The sequence below is a fragment of the Chionomys nivalis genome, chromosome 14 (genome assembly GCF_950005125.1).
Source record: "Chionomys nivalis chromosome 14, mChiNiv1.1, whole genome shotgun sequence".
Classification (NCBI taxonomy): domain Eukaryota; kingdom Metazoa; phylum Chordata; class Mammalia; order Rodentia; family Cricetidae; genus Chionomys; species Chionomys nivalis.
Genome location: NC_080099.1, coordinates 55936402 through 55954349, shown reverse-complemented (window position 1 = coordinate 55954349; position 17948 = coordinate 55936402). Strand labels below are relative to the sequence as shown.

General features: G+C 53.0%; 1 protein-coding gene across 43 annotated transcripts in view; it reads right to left on the bottom strand.

The window, feature by feature from the left end:
• Positions 1-17948, bottom strand: part of Celf4 (CUGBP Elav-like family member 4) — a 288000-nt gene that overhangs the window by 8477 nt on the left and 261575 nt on the right. For 7 of the 43 annotated variants that reach the window (XM_057788368.1, XM_057788371.1, XM_057788369.1 and 4 more), the window contains exons 5-13: positions 17673-17752; positions 17139-17282; positions 15945-16092; positions 14195-14344; positions 9778-9843; positions 8010-8093; positions 4995-5078; positions 1116-1194; positions 670-841 (exon numbers count right to left, since the gene is read on the bottom strand). In XM_057788368.1, the coding sequence (XP_057644351.1) occupies positions 670-841; positions 1116-1194; positions 4995-5078; positions 8010-8093; positions 9778-9843; positions 14195-14344; positions 15945-16092; positions 17139-17282; positions 17673-17752 (1007 nt within the window). Of the gene's footprint in view, positions 1-669; positions 842-1115; positions 1195-4934; positions 5079-8009; positions 8094-9777; positions 9844-14194; positions 14345-15944; positions 16093-17138; positions 17283-17672; positions 17753-17948 lie in introns of all 43 variants that reach the window. The other 36 variants (XM_057788357.1, XM_057788362.1, XM_057788359.1 and 33 more) reach the window with 8 other exon arrangements.

The following is a 17948-nucleotide window of genomic DNA, read 5'->3' as shown; positions in this document are numbered from 1 at the left end:
GAGGGTGGCATCAAAGGAATTGGTAGAGGTGGACTTGATAGACTAGCATTCCCTCCATTCTTTTCCCAGTAATCTGCTGTGCCCAGGAGAACACTTAACCCAAAAAAGAGTGGCTAACTACCTCTGGTCACCAGGCAGGGTTCCCACTCCCAACACTGTTCCCTCCCTTCCTTAGCTGAGTGTCCTCCTGATGTGTCTCTTGCTAAAATTCCTTTGAAAAATCCCTGACCCTCCTGTCCTGGCTGAGCTAGGGCAGCTACAGGAACAAGCTGCCAGCAAACCTGGGCGTACAAAAGCCAGGGAGTCTGGGAGAAGGCTCAACCTGAGGGTCTCTCTCACTGCAGGACCTGAGCTTGCCAGCTGCCCAACCAGGGTCCCTGTCTAACAGGACCACAATGGAAGCCTGAAGGCGCAGGCCCAAGGCTCTGCTCACCTTCACAGAGGTTCCTAGCTTCTACACTTCGTGCTCGGGAAACAGAGGGGATGGCCAAGCCTGGTTCTGCCAGGATGACCTTAGTCCTATGCCTATAATGTAGGCCTTGAGCCAGGAGCAGGTTGATCAGGGCGCATCGGGTCCAAGGCACAGGTGAGGGCGGGGCGCAGGAAGGCCCGAGTAGGCGACGGGTCCATCCAAACCTCCCGGCCCTACGCCCCGCCGCCCCTGGTTACCTGTGCGAGTCCTGGTCTCCCCCGGGGGACGCTCCCGCCGGCGCTCAGTATGGGCGATTGGCGTCTTTGGGCCGCTTCAGCTGCACCTTGAGCCTCTTCATGCCTATCTGAAAGCCGTTCATGGCCTGGATGGCGGTCTGCGCGCTGGCCGGGTTGTCGAAGCTCACGAAGCCTGGCGAGACACGAGGGACCAGGGCCTGGGTTTCCACGGGGCCGCCCGGGGCCGCTGCGGGCGGGAGGGGAGGGGAGGGGCGGGGCTCGAGGCTCCGCCCCCGGCCCGGCCCGGCCTCAGCCCCGCCCCGACGCCCGCAGGCCCCTCCCGGCCTGGCGCCCGGGCCCGGGCTCGGCTGCTCCTCGGCTCCCGGTGACGCCGGCGCCCACCCACCCCCCACCCCGGCCGGCCCGCCACCTCGGCCCTCTCCTCCCGCGGGAGAGGGCGGACACACCTGCGGGCGGAGGAGCTTATTGCACACTGTCCTCCCTGACAGGAGGGGGCCTGGCAGCGGGAGGGCACGGGGTGCCGGCCTGGGGAGAGAGAGGAGTGCGAGGGCCGGGAGGGAGGAACGTCGGGGAAGCCATTCCACCGCCCGGTCACCCCCCCAACCCCGCCTCACCCCTGGGGCTGTGCGCAGCCCTCGCCGTTGTGGGAAGCTCCCTGGCTAAACACACAAATGTGACTTGTCCTGCACCACCAGCCTTTCCTAGGGATGAGGAGCACCTTCCACTACTGTTATGTTCTGTGCTTCACTTGCGACCAACACCCGCTGATAGCCCAGATTGTGGCTTAGGTTGGGGAGTAGCCTCTGAATGCATTTCCTCAGTTCCCTAATTGGCACCTGAGAAAGGGGTTTCTGTGATCTACTGGGCCAGGCTACTAGGGACCAGAATTAGGGGCGTCAAGTAAAAGCATGCCCTCTTGCCACAAACACCGCAGGAAATAAATAAACCTTCAGAATTTTGTTTAATTCATTCTGTTTCAGAGGCGTATTTTCTGTAAAAATGGACTTAGGTCCTATAAAACACATGAAGCCCAGCTTGGCTGAGATGGCCAGGCTATACACAGAACATGGTTGTCCACAGATGGCTGTGAGATAGGTTAAAAAAAGAAGAAAGAAAGAAAAAAAGTATGGGGGCCAGAAGCCATGCAAAGTAGCTGCTTTCCTGCATATTTGCTGTGTATCTTGGGCCTGCCCTGACTGCATCCTGAGTTAACTACACCCTTGCTCTCTCCTGACCTTTTCTCTCTCTCCCAGACACTGTCTGCATCTGGCTCTCCCCTCTTTCTCTTGTCCCCGTCCTGCTTTGCTCAGTTTATTCATGCAGTCGTGTATCATGAGAGATGAGGGAAAGGGTGTTCTGTGTCTCACTTGTGCACGTGTGCATGCATAAGTGATTAGAGTCAGGCTCAGAGTGACAAAACCAGCATCAACATGTACCAAAGCAGGTGGCCACTAGCCTCCAGTCCCGCATCCCCTCCAGCCATCTCCCTCCACTGACCTGTGTGTCTTATGACTCCAGAGTGGGGGTCTGTTTCTACTGCTGTCCCCAAAACTAACTAAGGAAGGAGAGCAAAGCTGAGCCCCGGCCCCGCCCGACTGCATCCACTCTCCGCTCTCACAGTGCACCTCTGGCACCAACTCTAGGGGGACACTCAGATTCTGTGGGTGTTTCTGGAGGAAGGAAGGGCAAAACTGAGAGGAGAGGAAGGACCTCAGAGCTGTCGGGGAGGCGGGGGGGGGGGGTGAAGCCAAAAGGAGGGATGGCCATTGGGTAGAAGTTTGCAGAAAACAGCAGCCCAGCTTCCTGGAAAGGCATGTACTTTCTGGGAGCTAAGGATCTGGGAGTGTTTCTGAGCTCAGGGAACAGGCCCCCCTCATCTAGTTTCACCAGGCAACTAGCCAGCAGGGCAAGGGCATCTGTGAGAAGACTGGGGCTCTGGACACTACATCCCTTGTTTACTGCTTTCCTTTGCCAGACAGCCTCCTACCCCACCTCCAGGAAGTTCCTGCCTCCCAAACACTGAAAAGCCTCAGAGGTAGGATGTTTTCCTTCCAAAGTAGGGGCTTTGTGCTATGCATTCCCTCATGAAGCTCTGGGAGGCTTATGCCGCCTCTGAGGGGTACACGTTAGCACGGGACCGTGATTACAGCCACGTGGTTTTTATAAAAGAGACTGTGGCCCTTTCAGAAGGTCTGTTCAGCCAAGCCTCTATATTTGCACCTCATAGACCCTTACAGGACCCCTCAGGGACAACTGTCGCATCCTTACTTCATAAACCAGGGCTCTGAGGCTCGGAGCGCTCAATGGCTTGCCCATGAGTGATCACTGAAGGTCTGGCAGTAAAGGTCTCTGATAAAGGGAAGGAGTGAGCCAGGAAACCCAAGTGGCTTAAGGGGGGCAGGGGCAAGACAGAAACCTAAGGAGAGAAGAAGGAATCAAGCAGAGGTGGTCAGGGTCGCAAAAGAAAAGAAAAGGAAACCTTGGTCCTGGAGAGCGTAAGTGGTCTAAGGGACGAAGTAGTCATTTTGGAGGTAGACACTGCAGAAATGACTTTGAAAATTGGGTTGTTTCCATAGGGACGGACAATAAGTCAGATGTGATGTGGCTAGAGGCTCCTAGCAGTGGCCTTTACGTGATGTTTGTGGCGTAAATGACATTTGGAGAGTAGAGCACGAATGGAACTGGCTTCCAGTTTGGTTTTATATACATCATCTTAATTCATAAAGAGACGTGCCAGTCGGTAGGGAGAGGCACAGCTATGTGTTCTTCTCTTTGCTTTTCATAGCCAAGGAGACATGAGATGCTGGGACAGCCCTGTGTGATTGGAGAAAAATGAGTTTCCTGTCATAGCTGCCAGAAGGGAGGGCACGATGGTGCCAAGATGTTGTCTCTCCTGGGAGACACACCCTGAGTCCCCAAGCTTTTTGTGATTGAGTACTGGAAAGTCCTCAATACTTCATGCTTCCTGGTGCTTGGCCAGACTGTGCTACCTTCCCTACAGTGTACATCCCTATGTTCCCTGGCCATCAAAGTCTGTGCTACCTACAGTGTACATCCCTACGTTCCCTGGCCATCACAGTCTGTGCTACCTACAGTGTGCATCCCTACGTTCCCTGGCCATCACAGTCTGTGCTACCTACAGTGTGCATCCCTACGTTCCCTGGCCATCACAGTCTGTGCTACCTACAGTGTACATCCCTATGTTCCTTGGCCACCACAGGCTCCCACTCTCTCCTCCTACACACAGAATCTGAGAGTCACGTGAAGTTTTGGCAGACTCAGCTCTGGCTCCATGTATGGCGCTCCATGGGCTCTATACTCTTATCCCTTGGGGACTCACAAGTAGATACTGCCCTAGAAGGATGTTCTGATGGAAAATGAAAAGGAGAGGGATGGATCAAGAAGGAGCTGAAAGAATAGGTGTGAGCATGAGAGAGGATCCCATGAGATCTGAACCTATCTGGATAAGAGTGCTGAATTTATAAAACAGGAGTCAAAGACTCCCCACAGAATGGCAGAAGTCTAGCACAGTCCTCCCTCTCCTGTACTGTGAACCCTCTCATCTCCCGAACCCTCATCTCCTGCCTCCTGCCTCTTCTCATTCCAGCCGAATACCCATTCTAGCCTCCTGCTTTCCTTATTGCTCATTGCTTGGTACTTGGCCTAGCTCACTGCTGCTACATAGCTACTGTGCTCAGAACTTAGACTTCCTGAGGGCAGTCTCCTCCTGGCTCCTCAACAATGCCCGCTCTGGTGGCTTGAAGTGGGTGTAAGGGTAGGGTCACTGCATGGCATGAGAGGAGCAAGGAACGGGCAGGCACAGGAAAGGTGGCAGGACAGAGAGATGGAGAGAGGGCTAAGGGGGCAGGTAGGGAGAGCCTCCTCGGGCTGACTGACCCCTGGATCCTTCACCCGAGGGCTCAAGCCGGACTCTCTGAGCACGGGAGGCTGCTGGGAAGAGGAAGGAGCTCTGGCTCTGCATGCCACACTCCCACCCCCACCCACAGTGCCCCCTTCCCTGTCTTGCTGGCTGCAGCTGGGCTTTGGGGCTAGCAAGGGATTTCTTGGCCGGGGGTGGGGGGCGGGAGCCACGTGAGTGTGAGTAGGGAAAGCCGAGAAGCCAGAGGAAGAGCAGAACAGAAGAAAAGAACTGAGAGATGGAAGCTGGGCCCAGGAGCACCTGGGGCAGTGTGAAGGAGCAGGAGGAGTCGGTGGGAGCAGCCCCCATCCTAGGTGAAGCTGAATGGTTTGTTATCTTTACCCACCAAAGCATTTACTTTGGTTAGTCGCCCGATCCACAAACACTTTCGAGGAGATGACATTACCGAAAGGGAGGAACATCTGCATCAGCTCAGCGTCCCCAAACTCCTGGGGCAGATGGTAGATGAGCAGGTTACAGCCCTCGGGCCCTGCAGTAGGGGAGGGGCGGGGCGGGGCAGGGAGGAGGGGTGGCAGGGTGGGGAAAAGAGAGAGACAGAGGAAAGGTGAGTTAGGCCGTGCAGCAGGGAGGGAGGGCGGGGCTAGGAGGTGAAGGCTCTTTCCAAGTCCAGGAGCGACTCCCCAAAACGGAGAGAGTTTACTGAGCCCCTAATAAGAGCTCCACTCTCTTCTGGGCCTTGGGCACGTCACTGAACCCTTCTGTGCCTCAGTGGTCGTTTAGCAAAAAGATCAATCATGGGTACCCTAGCAGCTCTGGGGCTGGGAGGGCAGGCAGAGTCAATGAGAAAACGGGATTTAATATGCCAAGGTCTGATCAGCTATGCCCCTGGAAATAAGGTGCTGAAGAAGGAGCACAGAGCTTGGGGGTACTCTCCTGCCCAGTCCCTGTTCTGGGGGGGCTGAGGAAATGGCCCTCCCTGTGCTGACACTTCCTTTCTCTCCCTTTTAGCCTTAGCTCACAGACTGACCAGCCAACCCAAGAGACAGGCACACAGACCCCGCAGGCTTCACACAGATCTCTTTCTAAGGCCCCGCTGCCCTGCTCCATACCTTCCACCTTCCTAGTCTTGATGGCAGAAAGCAAGATTTCCCCTTCCTGATCCAGTACATGGCACAGGAACAGCTTGAGGGAGGCTCCAGGGTTGTCGGCCCCTGAGCTGCCCACCTCATCTGAACAGCAGCTGGAAAGCTTCCGCCCCCTGGGACATCCTTGGGCTGTGTGGGACTCACTTCACCTTTGCAGCACCCCCTCACCTAGCTACACTGTCACCACTTTGCTGCTGAGGAAACTGTGTTCCAAAGAGGTCAAATCATCTCTCAAAAGACATAGCTGGGGGTGGAGGAGGTGAAGCCAAGCTATGAACCAAGCCTGTAGCTTTCATAATGTAAGCTCGGCTTTCTGCCTATCTGTTTCTGCCTGCCCGGCTAATTACCAGATAAAGCTGTGCTTCTTTTGCAGTGGTCAGACGGATTGATTTTAACTACTTAAATGAAAATCTCCCCAAGTCTGTATCCTGTCATCCTAAGAAGCAGCTGCCATGTATCCTAGACTTTGAGGTGGACTCTTGAGGGCAGAAGCCACCACTGAGGACCAATCTAAGTTACACTCCTCCAGATTCACACGCATGTAACAGAGTTTAGGGATTCATAGACCTTTAAGACAGAGAGATGAAGGAATCTGACAGAAAGAGAGAGGTAAGCAAGAAGCAGACAGTGTGGGGCCTTTGGGCTCTAGGCCTAGATCAGCAATACTGGGGCTCCTGGTCCACCCCTGTGGCTCTGACACAATCGAGGAAGGTCTGGGCTGCAGGAAGGTAGGCCCACAGACCTCTGGGGTGCTGGGTATGGGAAAATGTGATGATGTGGTCCTCAGGAGCTGTCTGATGTACGGGAATATTCCTTTTGAGGTTTAGGGGGAGGTGGTGACTGGGCGGAGAAGGGCTGTATGCGGACATTTGCTGCCTGGGAGAGCAGACCCAAGTGAGTGTGATACGCACATCTCTCCAAGGAACTGCCCTCTGTTCTTACCGTGTGAGCAATGGAGCCAAGGGACTCTGCGTGGAGTTTCCTAAACAGGACATGGTCACTCTGGGAGTCAGACACAGAGGGGTGTAGTTCGAAGTCCACACTGCTGGGGGCTCTCTCACCAAAGGGATTTGGATCAGTGTGTACTCAAAGTCACGTGGGAGTAACCTAAACCCCAGATCACGGACACTGTCTGCTTCAGGAGCAGCCTGCCTGACATTCAGAAACCACTGGAACCTGCCATGTGGACTGCTGGGACAGACTTGATGACCTCGTTACAGGACACCCTTACCAGGAGGTGAAGGAGATGAGGTTTGGTTGTGTTCCTCATTCTCAAGCTCAGCTTTCTTTGACAGGGCCCCTGGGACAATTGTTTATATAGTCTCCTATCTTGCTGCTTCTGTGGCTTTTGGGTACTGGGAGGAAAACTGATGAGTGCCGTCATGACTCTCTGCCAAGGCTCTGGTCTTGCTTGTCCTCTACCCACACTCTGACTTCTGCCCACACATGACCATCTAGGGCATCCCTCTTCACTGAGCTGCACTGTTACCGTCACACGCCTCATCCTACCCGTGGAGCCTGTCCGGGAATGCCACCTTGCTTTCCCGATCACCCGGAGGAGACATGCATCCTGCACAGGATAAACTAGCCTTCTGTGCCTGCTCTTTCCAGTCTTGAGCATTTATCTCTGCCCGCCCTCCACACTGACCAAGTCCTACCCCTCAGGGAAGGCAGGTGGGCTGTGCCTCCGGCAGCACCTCACTTCCCTGACCACCTGAGTCTAGCCACCATCTCCTCAGTGCCCAGTGTTGCAAAGGCTGCCCCGTTGCTGGAGCCCCACTTCCCAGCTCTGTTTTCTCTCTTTGGGATCACAGCCAATGGACCTCAGAAGATCACTAGGGGATGGACCTATGTGTTCTCTGGAGCAGGGACAAGGCCTCCACCAGCAAATACATTGTTAACTTCTTCTACCAGGTCTTGTTTTGAAGAATGATTGGCAGGGCTTGCGGCAGCAGCAAAACAACCTCCCCACTCTCAAGGGTTGGTTTTTAAAGACCAATGTACATGCATGTGAGCTGTGTCAAACCACAAATTACAGTAGGGAGTAGAGAAGGTGCCTTGGGCATGGCTTGCTGGCTCCAGGGGCGTGGTATCCTGTCACCTGCCCCGGGACCAGGCTACTTTGACTTGAGGGCTTCTTACAAGATGCACACCTCCAGTATGAATAAGAGAGTACCTCTTCTTCTAGCCCAAAAGCTCTCCCACCCACCTCCGTGTTCACAGCTAACCAAAGGCCTGTCAGAGGCCTGGGGAGGCCAGAGGCCCAGGGAAGCAGCCTCTTCAGGGAGTGGGGAGGAACAGGGGCCGAGACTCACCTTCTCTCTGTTGCTGGGGAATCATTGGCGGTGGCTGGGGAAAGGCCTGGCTTATCTGACCATAGGCAGCAGGGTAGGCAGCTGCTGGAGAGCCGAAGAGAAAGTCAAGAGATGGCAACAGGGCGCAGAGAGACATAGACAGGGTGGGAGGCCAGAATAAAGAGAGAGATTTCAGTGTCAGCAAGAGCCACCAGCCACAGGCTGTACAGCAGCTCAGAGAAAGCAGCTCTGTTTGGGTTACCTATGGAGGGGAAATGTCAGTATGAAGATCAGAGATTCCTGTGTGTGTGTGTGTGTGTGTGTGTGTGTACATGTGTCTGTGTGTATGTGTCTGTTTATATGATTGTGTGTGTATGTGTCTCTGTGTGTGTGTTTGTGTATGTGACTATGTGGATGTGTCTGTGGATGTGACTATGTATATTTGTCTGTGTGTGTATGTGTCTGTGTGTGTGTCTGTGTATATGTGTCTATGTGTATGTGTCTGTGTATATATGTCTGTGTGTATGTGACTGTGTGTATGTGACTGTGTGTATGTGTCTGTGCATGTGACTGTGTGTGTGTCTGTGTGTGTATATGTGTGTATGTGTCTGTGTCTGTGTGTGTGTATGTGTCTGTGTATATGTGTCTGTGTGTGTATGTGTCTGTGCATGTGACTCTGTGTGTGTGTATGTGTGTGTTTATGTGATGGTGTGTGTGTATGTATCTACGTGTGTATGTGTGTGTATGTGTTTATGTGTGTATGTGTGTGTGTGTGTGTGTCCAGGGACAGGCAGATTTAATCTGAAACAGTGGATGATCATAGCTGACCTACATCTGCTCAGATGATACCTGGTGGGGTATAAGGAGCTGCCCGATGAAATGTGGCTGTGCGTTCCCCAGGAGTGTGCCTGATGCTCCCTGTGATTGGTTGGAAAAGCTTTGGTCAGAGGGAGGGCAGAAGGGCTCTCTCTCTCCTAGCAGCCCAGCCTGGCTCCCAGGGCTGCAGAGCCTGAGGTTGGAGCTGGGAAGGGTCCAATAGCAGGGTCTCTTCTTGGCTCCAACTAAGCAAGGACAACTTTCCCTGAGATCCCATCTTTTGAGGTAGCCCCATCACCCACAGGGGGGCATCACTAGATCTCCAAAGTCAGTGAAGAAGCGCCCTAGCCAGCCCAGGCAGTGGACACAGGCTGGGTAGGGATGACAAGAGTATGTGGCCAAGTAGTGGGACAAAGGGAGAGGCTTGACTGACAGCGTGTCTGGAGTCTATTACACCTGGCCTGCTGGCCTCAGGCCACCTCTTCCTGCCTGCCTGTCTATTTTTGCTGCCTCTCTTCTGGGCTCCATCTTACTTGCCTGGATAGGAGAAGCTGCTTCCCCTCCAGAATTGCTCCTCCTCTCATATCCAGGCCTTTGCTTGCTGGGTCAGGGACCATGGACTGCACAGAGCAGCAACCAACGTAGCTATGCAACATGGGACTACCAGGCACATTGGCCCTGGCAGGTAGTACCATAGGGACAGTAAAGCACATCAAGGGCAAAACTTTACTCTGGTTCACCAACTCAAGGAGTTCTGGCCCTCTTTCCACCCCATGTGAGGGCACCGAGGTGGAAGACAGCCCGGGTGGTGATGAGAGCTGTGCCAGCTCCGCCCTCCCTCCTTCCATCTAGAGCCCCCACTACTCCCTCCCCGCCTCATGCCGGCCTGGGAGCAGGGCTGGAGAGGGAAGGTGCGGTGTGTGGAAAGACGGTAGAGCTGGTGAAAGAGCCAAGAGACTGCATGGATACTAACGTCCTGCGTACGGCTGCACTCCAGCGTAGGCCTGCTGCAGGGGGTCCGCTGCGGTGGGGCTCTGTGCTGCAGGAAGCCAAGACACCAGAGGTCAGTGACGTCCACCCGAGCTAGTCCCTGCCCCCACCATGCCAAGCGTGGCTTTGCTGCCCAACCCTGGTCACCACAGACCGGTTCCAAGGCAGGACAGCTGAGACAGGCACCTGTCGGAGTTCTCTGATCTTTACCCAAAACCTAAGTAGGTACTGAACTGTCTGTTCTAGCTGGGAAGTGCATAGTGAAGTTGGCCTGGGCCGGGGCTGAGACCAGTTCATGCAGAAGCTTGTGAAGTCTGGGGAGAGATGCCAGACCATGGGGGCCCTAGCCCTGGAGAGGGACTGAGCAGCCAAGGGTGCTCACTTAGGTTGGGGCCTTTGTTTACAGATCCCCAGAAGAAGGTAGGAGCAGTGAATGAAAGCTCTGGGAGGACTCGCCCTGACTCTGGCCCTGTGCTGGGTGGGTTTTGTCATGTGACACAAGCTAGAGTCATCTGGGAAGAAGAATCTCAACTGAGAAGATGCCTCCATCAGACTGGCCTTTAGGCAAGTTTGCAGGGAATTTTCTTGACTAATGGTCAATGTAGGAGAGCCCAGCTCGTAGTGGGCAGTGTCACCCTTGGGAAAGTGGTCCTGAGTTGTATCACAGGTTGAGCCAATCATGGGGAAGAAGCCAATAAGCAGCAGCACTACTCCATGGCTTCTGCTTCAGTTCCTGCCCTAGGTTCTTACTTTGGCTTTCCTCAGTAGACTGTGGCCCATGATACATAGGCAAATAAACCCTTTCCATCCCATGTTCATTATCACCAACAGAGCTTGGAGAAAAATACCTCCCAGAGAAGTCAAGGAGCTAGAACAAGAGAAGCACCTTGAATGGAAACTTTACCAAGACCCTCGGGGAAACTGGACTGGGGAAAGACTTGCTTTGCCTCTGGCCTTTGTTGGTGCTGAGGCGATCTCAGTAGAAGAATTAAGTATGGACTAGTGGTGGGTGCAGCCCTTGACTGCTGAGGCCCCTGATGATTGACATGAGGAGTGGGCTGGCCCAGGGAGATGCATGGAGATAGATGTCCACACACAGGGAGGATCCAACCCCACTGTGTTGGGAATAAACTGATTAACCCTGGATGGCAGGGGAAAAGCCCCTGGGCTCACATGTCCTTTAACCCAGACCAGCTAAGTTAACTGCCTGTCAGGCTTCAATGCCTTTAACGGGGACAATGCCCACTTCCTTTTGAGCTCTTGTTCTCGGGTAAAATTCCACATGGGAAACAGCACCTAGGGCTCAGAAGAACCTCTAGAAAAGCCTGAGACAAAAGTCCCTAGAGATAAGCAGGTGACAGATATAATACGCACTAGGAATTGGGAGCATGCACAATCCTCCACAGGTGGGGCTCTGCCTAGCAGGAGGGAACTAAAGAGGGGGCATGAAAGGTATTTCCTGCCTGGGGCTGTCCCAGCCCACTACCCAGTCCCTACTTTTCTCCATGGTGGAGACTAGAACTAAGAACTCCAAACTGTCCTGCTTGACAGAGCTAATTCCTGCTTCCTCTGGACTGTCTCCTTTGCTTTCTTCTGAGCTCTCTAGATGACAGCCATATCTGGTTTGTTATCTTGGTCTTTCTGGATTCTCATCCATACAGCACCTTTATGCATGTAAGAAATGGTGCCCTTTCTAACAGAGCAAAGTTTGAAGCCAATATGCAAAACAACCTGTACAGTTTAGAGGCAGTGCCCAGCATAGTGCAGGGGAGAGGGGCTCAGCAAACACTGCACTGGGAAGAAGGTATAAATAGTTCTCAGTGCTTGTCAGAGCCAGTCCTTGGAAGGTGATACGTGGCTCTTAGGACCACACACATTGTTGGGTGGTGTTGGTGCAGGCCTTTAACCCCAGTGCTCATGGAGACAGAGGCAGGTGGATCTCTGTGAGTTCAAGGCCAACCTGATCTACAAAGTGAGGTCCAGCACAGAGAAACCCTGACTTGAAAAACCAAACGCCAAAAAATGATCACACACATTAAGAACTTCCAACATGGTCGTGAGCAAGATGGGAGAAGAGAGGAGTTACTGGGGCTAAGATTGGAGAGCAGCATGCAGAGACCCCTCTCTGCTTTTCTGCCTAACGACCTCATTAGTAACTGCCAAAGAGCGAACATTTTGAAGGATCTCGCTCATTACGGCGGCTCCAAACTCTGCATTTAAAGATGGTAAATTAATTTTTTTAATGTACTACTTTTCTTCTTCCATTCCCTGCATCCCTCCTCTGGTTCTGTCAGGGAATTGTTTATGGGATATGGCAGATTGTTACAAATAGGGGGGTAAAATGTCTCCAAGCTCCATCAGAGAAATGGCTCACAGATGCTGCTGAGGGTGGGGAAAAAATTAGGGATCCAGATGGGCTTAGTGGCAGAGGAGAGTGGGGGATGCCCAGATGTGCCAGGAGTGGCATCTCCCAGCCCCCATGCCTGAGATTAGCACAGTCACTTCTGCCTCCAGCATGCCCCTGCCCACCTGTCAGGCAGGATCCCCATGCTTACAGCACACTAGACCCGGTGGGCTCTAACAAATCTCTCTCCAGACCCCTGTGGACTGAAGGCTGCATTCTAGGCCATGAACTGGAATCAAGGACAATTCTGTGTCCAGAACTAGGCAGTTCTTCTCTCCCATGTTCCTCCACCATGGAGATCAAACTCTACTCTTGCTACAACCTGTGTATACTGCAGTGTCCTTCTAGACTGTGAAATCAGAACCTCCAAGCTGCTAGGTTTTGTTAGGACCCATAGTGGTTTCTGATGAGCGTGAATTTGCCCCACCTAGGTGGGTCTGCTGCAGATTGGGCTCTTGTCCTTATTGGGCCTGCCTCTTAACAATTCTGCTCCTTCCAAGTAGGCCTTTCCCGCATCTGGGTGTCTGGAACAGCCCACCCTAGAGCTGTGCTCTCTGTTTACTTTAACTGTTAAAGTTTGGCATGGGCTTGCTCACCAGGAATGCTCCTGGGGTTCTCTAGCCTGTAGGAATCTTCCCTTGAGTCTTTGGCCATCTTGAACCAGAGGACATTTCCATCTTGATTGGTTTAGGTGTGCTGCTTAAAGATGGAGTAGGACAGGAGATATGGTGCCCTCAACTGAACTTTGACCTCCCAGGGACAATCCAATGTCCTGGAATCCTATCATCTAACAAAGACTGGTATGACCCCTTCCTCTGATAGCCAGAAAGGAGGACTGATATGGGATTCCCCTCTATATGCTGTGAATATGTTTTGTTACCATTGATTAATAAAGAAGCTGCTTTGGACCTATGGCAGTGCAGAATAGAGCAAGGTGGGAATTTGAAATAGATAGAGGAGAAAAGGAGGTGGAGTCAGAGAGATGCCATGTAGCTACCAAAAGAGAAAGATGCCAGCTGCCAGTCAGAACCTCATCAGTAGGCCACAGCCTTGTGGTAATTCACGGATTAATAGAAATGGATTAATTTAAGATGTAAGAGTTAGCTAAAAATATGCATAAGCTATTGGCCAAGCAGTGTTTTAATTAATATAGTTTTTATGCAATTATTTCGGGTCTGGGTGAGCAGAAAGTGACCGAGAAGCCTCCGTCTACAAAGGACCGTGCCTTGTGCATCTCTACTGCCACTTGATAGTCTAGGATTCTGGACCCTGCTTCCCTGCCATGATATTTGTCATCTTTCCTATGAGAAGGAAGAAGTGCTTCAGGATAACTGCATGCTCTTGTTATGTGAGGATCACTGGATTTGACAGGAACAAAGTCAGTTGGCAACCAGCAATAGGCCTTCTTGTTTATCTTTAGTTCCATGTCCTTCAGGACTCCATGTTCCCAGGAGCTGGCCTAAGGAGCTGTCCAGAGTGCTGACCTGTGGGTGTGAGTGAGTGTGTGTGTGTGTGTGTGTGTGCGTGTGTGTGTTTGCGCGCGAGCGTCAGAAGACTAGACTGGAATGTCATGGCTAGACTGTCAGTCAAAGTAACTGCAGTTCCTTCTGCAATGACTCCTTCGTTACTTGTCACTAAATGAGGTTATTCTTTTAGCTTCTTCCTTTCTAGTTATTGCAGCCCAAGTTCCCAATCAGTTCGCAGTTGCTGGCTCCTTTTCTCCACCTGGGTTGTACAATGGCTCACAGTGTTTTTTCTTCCTGCACACAGCCCCTGGGATGGAATTCTCTCTTATGGATGAGAAGGCACTCCCCATGTTAGGATTTTGGTGCTTTCTCTCTCATTGCAGGTTCCCTGAAGCAGATGCTCTGATCACATTGGTGGCCCCACCAGGGGATGGCCAAGGGAGCTCCCGCAGCACAGAGGGCTGGAGTTGCGCATTTCTTCTTCTGACAGTGAGTGAGGAGGGGGGAGGGGGGGCACTAGACATGCTTACCTGGGTATGGGTGGATGCCATTGGCAAACACAGCTTCCGCAGCAGGCTGCCCATTGGCCTGTGGGGGGAGGCCGGTGAAGCCATTCACCCCAATGGGGGATGGGATGCTAGGCACAGCTGGTGCAGTGATGCCTGGAGGGGTGCTGCCACCTAGTTTGGGGGATATAGAGGGATTGGGGAAGAGGTAAGAAAAGGAACAGTAAAGGTGAGAAAGGCTGAGTCATGGAGTTCTACCTTGCTAGCTCTCAGGGCCTGGGGACAGATTTGGACCTTACACAACCACCCTGTTCTGTTGGTAAACTATGCTAGGCTTAATTTCTTGAATATAACACCTTCATTTATCCCAGATTATTCATTGTCCAAGGCAGAGCCCCCATGCCATGAAGACTTCTCTAACCACTGATGGGTATCCTTGAATCTACAGCACACAGACTATTCCCCATGTCCTTGACTCACGCTATCCACACTTGGCCCTTGGTTCTTTTTCAGTGGCTCTTGCCCACTCCAGTTAAGTCAGGACTGACTGATCCTTTTTGGGTACATGGGAGGCCTATCTGCTTCTCCGAGAAGTCTTGCTATTCAACTGGAGGAACATTCTAGATTCTTACACAGGGGGAGAAAGGACAATTTAGAGTCCAATCTCAGCCCTATTTGGCTTCGTCCAGCAGAAGCAATAGCGGTGGTTGTGGTAGTGATGATTAAGTTAGGGCCAGATGACAATTGCATGCACTTTCCATATTCTAGGTGGTGGATATCAAGATGTCGGACTGTTACTGTCCCGAGGCCCCAAAGGATGGAAAGAGCCTTCCAATTATAGTGGAGGCTGACCCACTTCCCAGACCCGAGAGTGTCCCTGATGTTGGGGAACAGGACTAAATTGCAGGGTGATGCTCTAGTTGAGTCCAGAGATATCTCAGTCTATGAGGCTCTGAAGCTGGGAAAGGAACAGCTGGACCTTGGGACGATCGCTGCTGTGGTCTGGCACAGACAGCCAGAATGCTTGGTAGAAGAGAGCCCATCATATCAACCCAGCCTTGGATTTAGAGCCTAGGGCTTCTCAACGTTGACACTGTCGTCACCTAGAGCCAGATAGTTCCTCTAGGGAGCTGATCCGTGTACTGTGAGATGCGCAGCGACACCTTTCCAGCCTCTAAACACTTTAAGAAAGAACACTTAGTCGTGCTCTTTCTTCTGAGCTGTGACAAACTAAAAATGTGTGTCGGCATTGCCAGATAGTCTAGGGGTGGGAGGCAGAATTGTACTGGACAAGAGTCATGAGCCAACAAAAACATTGTTTTGTGAGATGGTTGGTTGCAGTGCCCTTCCATGGATGATGCCAGGTTCTCTAGCTGGTTGTGTAGTTTCTTGGAAAATGCCCTTTAGTCAAGGATGGCGTAAAGAGGGAGGACAAGGCAACTGAACAGGAAGGTTATGCTGGACTTTGAATGGAGGTGTTTTCAGGTCACTTTCTTCCCAGACGTTGGTTGTTAATACAGGTAAAGATAGGTTGACGTGAGGCAAGGACTGACAACTTGAGAGAAATTATCTCACACTGGAATCCCATTGTGGATTCCATGGGGCCCACATCTCATCTTCCCTTGGGCCCCTACAGGTTAGAACATTTTTGAGACAAACTACTTGGGCCTAGAGCCTGTGTGTTCTTACTGTAGAATGAGCCACTAGTCATTGTAATGATGTCCCAGCCTGGGCCCTGATACTCTCTCTCCAGGCCAGGGACCTGCTGGCTCACCTGAGGTTGGGGTCATAGGTGCGGCTGCCAGGCCGTTCATGTTGAGGGCCGCCATCTGCTGCATCTGGGCGGCAGCGAAGGCAGCCATGGGATTCAGGTAGCCTCCTTGTGCAACCGATGCCATGAGGGCCGCTTGCTGCTGCATCAGCTGGGGCAGAGGGAGTGGAAAAAATATCACGCGCTTCCAGGGGGGCAACCCTCCCACCAGGGGCTTAGCTCCTGGAGACCAACTTCTGAGCCTCAGGGAGCTGGTACAGTCTCTTGGTCACTACCGCTTGAAAGCCCTGAGGCCTCCCCAGGGCCTGCTTGCTTTAGTCTCCACTTCCCTGGGAACTGACTACTTAAAACAAGGAGCAGTAAGACCTTTGGTAACCTAAGCTGTGCAGGGTAGGGAAAGGGACTGTGAATGCTAGCTGGCCGGTCTGTGTAAGGCATGCTATTGTGGAGAATAGCAGCCAGACTCCTACACGCCTATTGAATGAGCCGTATACAATTAACAGGGGAAATTCTTGCTCACATAGAAAAGTGAGGAGAAACATGACTAGAACTTCCATTGTTATTGCAAAGGTGAGTGGGGGCTGAGGAGGTTGCATAAGCAGTCAGAGCTAAACTGCTCAGGACATCAGTGGTGTTTGCATGGTTAGAGCCTGCAACCCTGCAACCCTGCAACCCTGGAGGACCTTGGGGCCAGCATGCAGGGACGGTGGCTACAAGTCTAGAGGCAGGAGAGGGTGCTACTATTGGAGAGGATGCAACTGTGGAAGAAATAAGCTGGAGGGCCAGAGCAGACGGAGCGTGGGTACTCGAGGCTCCGGGCCAGTCACTTCACACAAGCCCAGGGGTGACAGAGTCCTGAGGAAAACCCCTGGGAGTGGAGTTTGTATAATGAGAACCAAACGCCTGACCATTACCCCACTGGTGCTTCCCAGTCTTCACACTGATTTGGGGAGGGGGTGCGGGTGACCCATCTGGCCTTCTCTAGGAGCCCCTCCTTGAACATCAGGACAGCAGTCCACCTCCTCCTGGCAACGATCCCCACCTGGATTCTCCTAAGCCCTGAAGCTACCCTCTCTGGGTTTACGCCTGACACTTCACTCTGGGGACAGAGCAATATGTTTGGGTAGGCGTCTGGGGCTACAGGGAGGGGTGTTTGAGCTCCAGAACAAATCCCCGCCCACCCTTGCCCCCACTTACTGCCTGAGCGTAGGCCCCGTAGGCCCCGAAGGGGATGGCCATGGGGTTGAACATGCCCATCTGGCCAGCCATCTGCTGCATCCGTCGCATCGTACGCTCCTTGTCAGTGTCTGCAAACTTGACCACCAGGCTGGAGGAGGCTCCCTGCAGCCAGGGTGGCACATGAGATCTGCATGCCCCAACCTCCACCCCAGTGTCCCTGCCCTGCCTCGCCCCACCCCCTCCCCTGCACTCTTTGTGGGGGTCATCCAGGAGTACCAAGTTTCAATTCCCTTTTTTCTGGGTTACCTCAATCTACCCTGATCTGAGAAACAGTGGTAAGGGTGGTGAGACCCTGCACATACCCCGGAGGGCTACACTCACAGGCATGGTCACCCTGCACCCCTCCCCCCCAGGGCTACACTCACAGGCCTGGTCACCCTGTGCGCACCCCCGAGGGCTACACTCACAGGCATGGTCACCCTGCGCCCCCCCCCACAGGGCTACACTCATAGGCCTGGTCACCCTGTGCACACCCCCGAGGACTACACTCACAGGCATGGTCTGGCTGCCGTGTAGAGCATTGATGGCGGCTTGTGCCTCAGCGTGGGAGGAGTACTTCACAAAGGCGCACCCTGCGGGAATAGGACAGATTGAGCCTTGGCCTTGAGGACCCAGAAAGAGAGAGACAGAGAGACAAACAGACAGAGACATACAGAGAAAGTCAGAGAGAGATGTGGCACAGAAACAGGGTGAGCAGAGATGTTCCCCACGAGGAGCATAAAATGTGAAGGGACAAAGACAATGATGGAAAAGGGCACAGAGCATAGG